The sequence below is a fragment of the Hordeum vulgare genome, chromosome 2H, assembly GCF_904849725.1.
Source record: "Hordeum vulgare subsp. vulgare chromosome 2H, MorexV3_pseudomolecules_assembly, whole genome shotgun sequence".
In the NCBI taxonomy this organism is placed as follows: domain Eukaryota; kingdom Viridiplantae; phylum Streptophyta; class Magnoliopsida; order Poales; family Poaceae; genus Hordeum; species Hordeum vulgare.
Window position 1 is genome coordinate 202,240,370 of NC_058519.1, and position 4,483 is coordinate 202,244,852.

The following is a 4,483-nucleotide window of genomic DNA, read 5'->3' on the forward strand; positions in this document are numbered from 1 at the left end:
GGCAGGCAGGCAGGAACCACTATTTTTGTTTTCCTGACAAGCATGTCGAAGGAGATGAGATCTCATCTCGACGTGTGCGTTTCGCCCATGCCTGCCCGGCTCTGACACGTTTCCATGTTTTCCCTCCGCTGCCACCGCGAAAATTCATCCACTAACTAACCGAGAGGAGAGTATACATACATACATAATACAGTTGAGAAGTCCAAGCTGATTATCATGGGACCATTCCCATGAAGTTTTGGGCCATCGCATGGATGGCATCGGAACAAAAAATTCATCATCTTCCTCACATCACATGAGAGCTGAGCCACCCCGGGCAATCAATTGCCGCATCACCATACATGCACGTCCGCATGTGCACCTCATCATCATCGCAAAAGAAAAGAATAAAATCCATCCACCAATCGATAGCTACACCACGTACGAGACGCCACCCCCCAAAAAAAGAATCATGCACGTGAGGGTGAAGCGAGAGAGAAAGAAGTACTCCAGGGAGCTAGCTAGCTAGTCGTGGTCCTGAGCGCGCACTCCTCCGGCACGGTCGGGAACCTCTTGCGGTCGCCGCAGTAGTCGTATATGACGAGGTTCCTGGCCACCCAGCCCGAGTCCCGGCGCTGGCCGTCGTCGAGCGCCCACGCCGGCGGCTGGTCCCACCAGCTGTCCCCGGTGGCGGCCGCGCAGGCCGGCGGGGCCGGGCCGGACGGCCAGGCGCAGGCGTCGGCGGTGAAGTCGCTGTAGGAGGAGACGAAGGGCCCCTTGGTCCAGTCCGTCTTCTCCAGGCCCCCGCGCGTCGCCCAGTCGTCGGCGTTCCAGATGCTGGAGAAGACGTACATGGGCTTCATGATCGGGAAGAACTTGTTGGGCTTGGCAGAGTTCCGGTACTCCCTGATCGCCACCTTGTCCACGAAAAACCTGCAAACAGCAGTAGAGTACATAAAATATCGACATCAATTTTTCGATGCGACGATGTCTCTCGCAGTGAAGGCAATGGCAACTTGGCAGCTGGCCAGCTGCAAATGCAAGTCGGATCTCGATCCCAGTACACTATATAATATACTACAGCAAGCGAGCACGGACGGGACGAAAGCATGTGCGCCCACGCCACTGTTGCCGCAGTTTGGAGAGCGGAAAGTTTCTCTTTCAGCAGTATACGTAGTACATGCTGTGCATCCGAGGCCGCGCGAGAAGAGAGGAAAGAAAAGAAGAAGATTGGGCGGCATGTGGTACAGTCTACAATGTACACACAGTGCACGGCGACACGCATTGTTTGGTCCCAAACAGGGTGCTGCACGTATCAAGAGCACGGCGACACGGCCTAGTTTTGCTACTAGCACGTACCAAGTCCAAGGGTCGGGTCCAGTGGGTATCTATCTATCTATCGGACTCGGAGTGACCCAAATGCAGGGGTGAGTGGGTGGATCCATTCAATTCAACTGCCCCCGCAGCTACTAAATCCGGCCGGCAACCCCACCCTCCCATCCCAGATTACACTCTCCGTTAACGCTAGATCAATCGGAAGCTTAATTGATTGCAAGTTGCAGCAAAGGAATCCATGGGTTGCTTACACGATCTGCTTGGGGTTCCAGAGGATGGAGTAGCTGTGGAAGTCGGCGGTGGGGTCGAACCACAGCGAGTGCCGCATCTCCCGCCCGCCCACGCCGCTGCGGTACACGTTCGTCTGGATGATGTACGGCTCGCCGGTGCGGTTGCCCAGGAACTCGAAGTCCAGCTCGTCGCGCTCCGGCGCAGCGTCAAGGTCCGAGCACATCTGATGATGATCAAACGCACTCCATTAACATGTTACTAGTTTGGTTTCCTCCCTTCCCTTCCATCGAGTTGGTTTAATCGGCCGGGCGCTGCTGCCGCCTGCCGGGCTGGGAAAAGGATACCGGATAGTAAGTACAGTAGTACGTACGTAGTAGGCGGTGACGACGCCGGCGGAGTCGTTTCCGACGAGCTTGAGCTTCATGCTGAACCACCCGAACAGGTACTTCTGCTTCGTCTGGAACCCGACGCCTGGAAGAAGCAAGCAAAGAGAAGCTCAGACAAGAGACGACGATCCTTTTACCTCTCCTATATGCATGCGTGCGTGCGCCAATCAATATACCCGTCTTGTTGTCGAGGGAGAGGTACCACGTCTGGCCGTCGGGGGAGGTCTTGACGTGGTCCTTGGCGCCGGTGATCTCGAAGTTGTCCCCGAACGACGGGCTCGCCGCCGCATCAGCGCCCTGGAGCTGGAAGCAGCAGCAAGAAGCCGCAATGGCGGCGCACGCCAGGAGAGCGCCGACGCACGGACGCCTCCAAGGTCCCATCGCTCCCCACCCCCAAGAGGAAACGAATACTGTACCGCCGACGACGAATGTGGGACGGGAAACGGCAAAGCCACACAGGGGCAGGCAGAGGGGAGGACTGTGGAGGAGCGTGCTAATGCTTTGGTCCGGGGCAAAGCACAAGGCACAGGACACAGCTTTCTTATAGGCTAGACCGAGACCAGAGGGTGCTTTCATAGTTTAAGCTGCCGTTCTAAAGCAAGTCCGGCACAAGCTGCATTTGTTGTTTGCTTTTTTGCCCGTCCTTGGTACTGTTTGGATACTCTAATTCGGTTAAAAATTAAAATTAGATTTTAGCCCTGAAGTAAAAAAAGTGTTTGGATGATATGGTTAGATTATCAATAAATACACTTTTTTCAATCATTTAACTTCTTTAATCAGGATTTGGTGTGGTCAATAAATGCATTTTTTTTCAATCATTTGATTCCTTTAACCAGGATTTGGTGTGACGAAGGTTGAAGAAAAAATAACTTTTTTTAAGCCCCACCTAATTCCAACTCAAATAATTACTATTTGGATCGGTTATTTTTTTAGGATTAAATGCATCTAACCAACTCTAATCTTATCGTTTGTATGTTTTTTAATCGGTCCAATCTAACGAATTCTAATTCTAAGCCAGGAACCAAAAGTACCTTGGTTGAAATCGCACCGTTGCGTTGCGGCCGCCTCTGATGATTATTTATTTATTTTTTACTTTACTTGTTTATCTGTCATCACTGGCTTTCTGCGTTTCAAACAGGATACGAGGACTACATTACTACTGCTGCCGCAGGGCAGTGGTAGTAGTATAATACTACCACTGCAGGGCACTGGTTGCCACAGACGAGACGAGCTTCAGATCTAGCAGGATCCAGCTGCACTCGTGGCCGTCACATGAACGTATCATCTTCATCTGGCCACCGGATTAATTGCGGCTACGCGAGGTCTTGAGCTGCGCTCTGCGGCTCTGCCTCCGTCGTGCCGAGTCATGGAACGGTGGAAGATTTGCGGTGGTAAAACGGAGGAAGACTTTGCCAACGGTGCGGTGATCAAACGATCGACAGGAAGTCTTAACACGCTGTGGATGAGGTTCATCGACCAATCTTTCAGGCCTGACACAAGCATGTGTGTCTCATGTTCATGTAACAGTGAGGTCTACAACTTTGGAGTGCATCTCGTCAGTTTGTGGTGATGGGAATCTTATCAAGGTTTTACGGGCGGCGTCAGGGGATAAAAAAGAAAAAGAACCGGGATCCCGGGGATGTGGTGAGACGGGGCCAAATCGAGCGGAAAGAGGGGGCCGGCAGCGCAACTGTAACCCGGGGTTTCAGGCACGGGACAAGCCGGTGTAGTACGTTGCACAAATACTAGTGTTGAATGTTTCACTGAACCATCATCGTACAGGACCTACGCTATCTTTTTTTCTCAAGAAAATGAAAAGAGGCTAGCTAGGACTGCGCCGGCTTTTAGTGCTAGGCTCGGTCTCCACCCGTTCTTTCATCTCAGGAGATGTTTTTTTGGCCTTCTCGGATTGCCCGGCAGAATTTTTGCATTAGGAAGGAGAAATTTTTCAGCCGTCCCTTCACCCAGGCCTGTATCAGCGGGATTTTTGCACTGGAGGGGAGAATTTTTGCACGCGTGTGTGTATCATCGGGAGCAGGCTGTGGTTTGACGACATTCGTATTGATCATATGTCTTAGCAGAGAGATTTAATTATTTGCCACTTTCGATACGGGGCTTCGCTAAATTGCCATTGTTAAGATTGATTTTGTAAAAATGCCACCCAGCTTATGCACACTTTGATTACCATGCCATTTCCCTTTTTTCCATTGTTTTTATTATTTTTTTCCATTTTCTAGCATTTGGAAGGACTAAACTACCCCTGCCCTTTCAACCTTATCCTTATGCGTGTGTGGATAGAAAATAAGTTGTGGCTTACTCTAAAGCTTGCTGGTCGCTGAAGCTTGCTCGCCGCTGCGCACCAGCTCACTGCTCACGCACGCCTCCGCGAACAACAAAGGCTCGCCGCCGCGCATCCCCCCGCGCTGTGGCGCAACTCGCTCTCGTCTTCCCCTCGCCTCCACGATCTACTGTACCTCGCCACCGGTCTGCGTCCATGGCTGCACGTGGCGCGGCTTGCCCTCGCCTTCCTGATTCTTTAATAATTTTTGTCA

At 51.9% G+C, this 4,483-nt stretch overlaps 1 protein-coding gene across 1 annotated transcript; it reads right to left on the reverse strand.

Annotated features, from left to right (window-relative positions):
* Positions 1 to 201: 201 nt before the first annotated feature.
* Positions 202 to 2,522, reverse strand: LOC123429918 (probable xyloglucan endotransglucosylase/hydrolase protein 8). The gene is made up of 4 exons (XM_045113887.1): positions 2,108 to 2,522; positions 1,916 to 2,016; positions 1,566 to 1,768; positions 202 to 912 (listed from the first exon to the last, which is right to left on the reverse strand). The coding sequence occupies exons 1-4, from the start codon at positions 2,505 to 2,507 to the stop codon at positions 501 to 503; spliced, it is 1,116 nt and encodes a 371-aa protein (XP_044969822.1). The 5' UTR covers positions 2,508 to 2,522; the 3' UTR covers positions 202 to 500.
* Between the last annotated feature and the right edge of the window lie 1,961 nt (positions 2,523 to 4,483).

Excerpts from the sequence above, each read along its gene's own strand:
- LOC123429918 (XM_045113887.1), bottom strand. The coding sequence starts at position 2,507 with ATGAAAGCACCCTCTGGTCTCGGTCTAGCCTATAAGAAAGCTGTGTCC. Across the intron at positions 1,769-1,915 it reads GCGTCGTCACCGCCTACTAC|ATGTGCTCGGACCTTGACGC; the intron begins GTACGTACTACT and ends GATCATCATCAG. Across the intron at positions 913-1,565 it reads TGGAACCCCAAGCAGATCGT|GTTTTTCGTGGACAAGGTGG; the intron begins GTAAGCAACCCA and ends TGCTGTTTGCAG.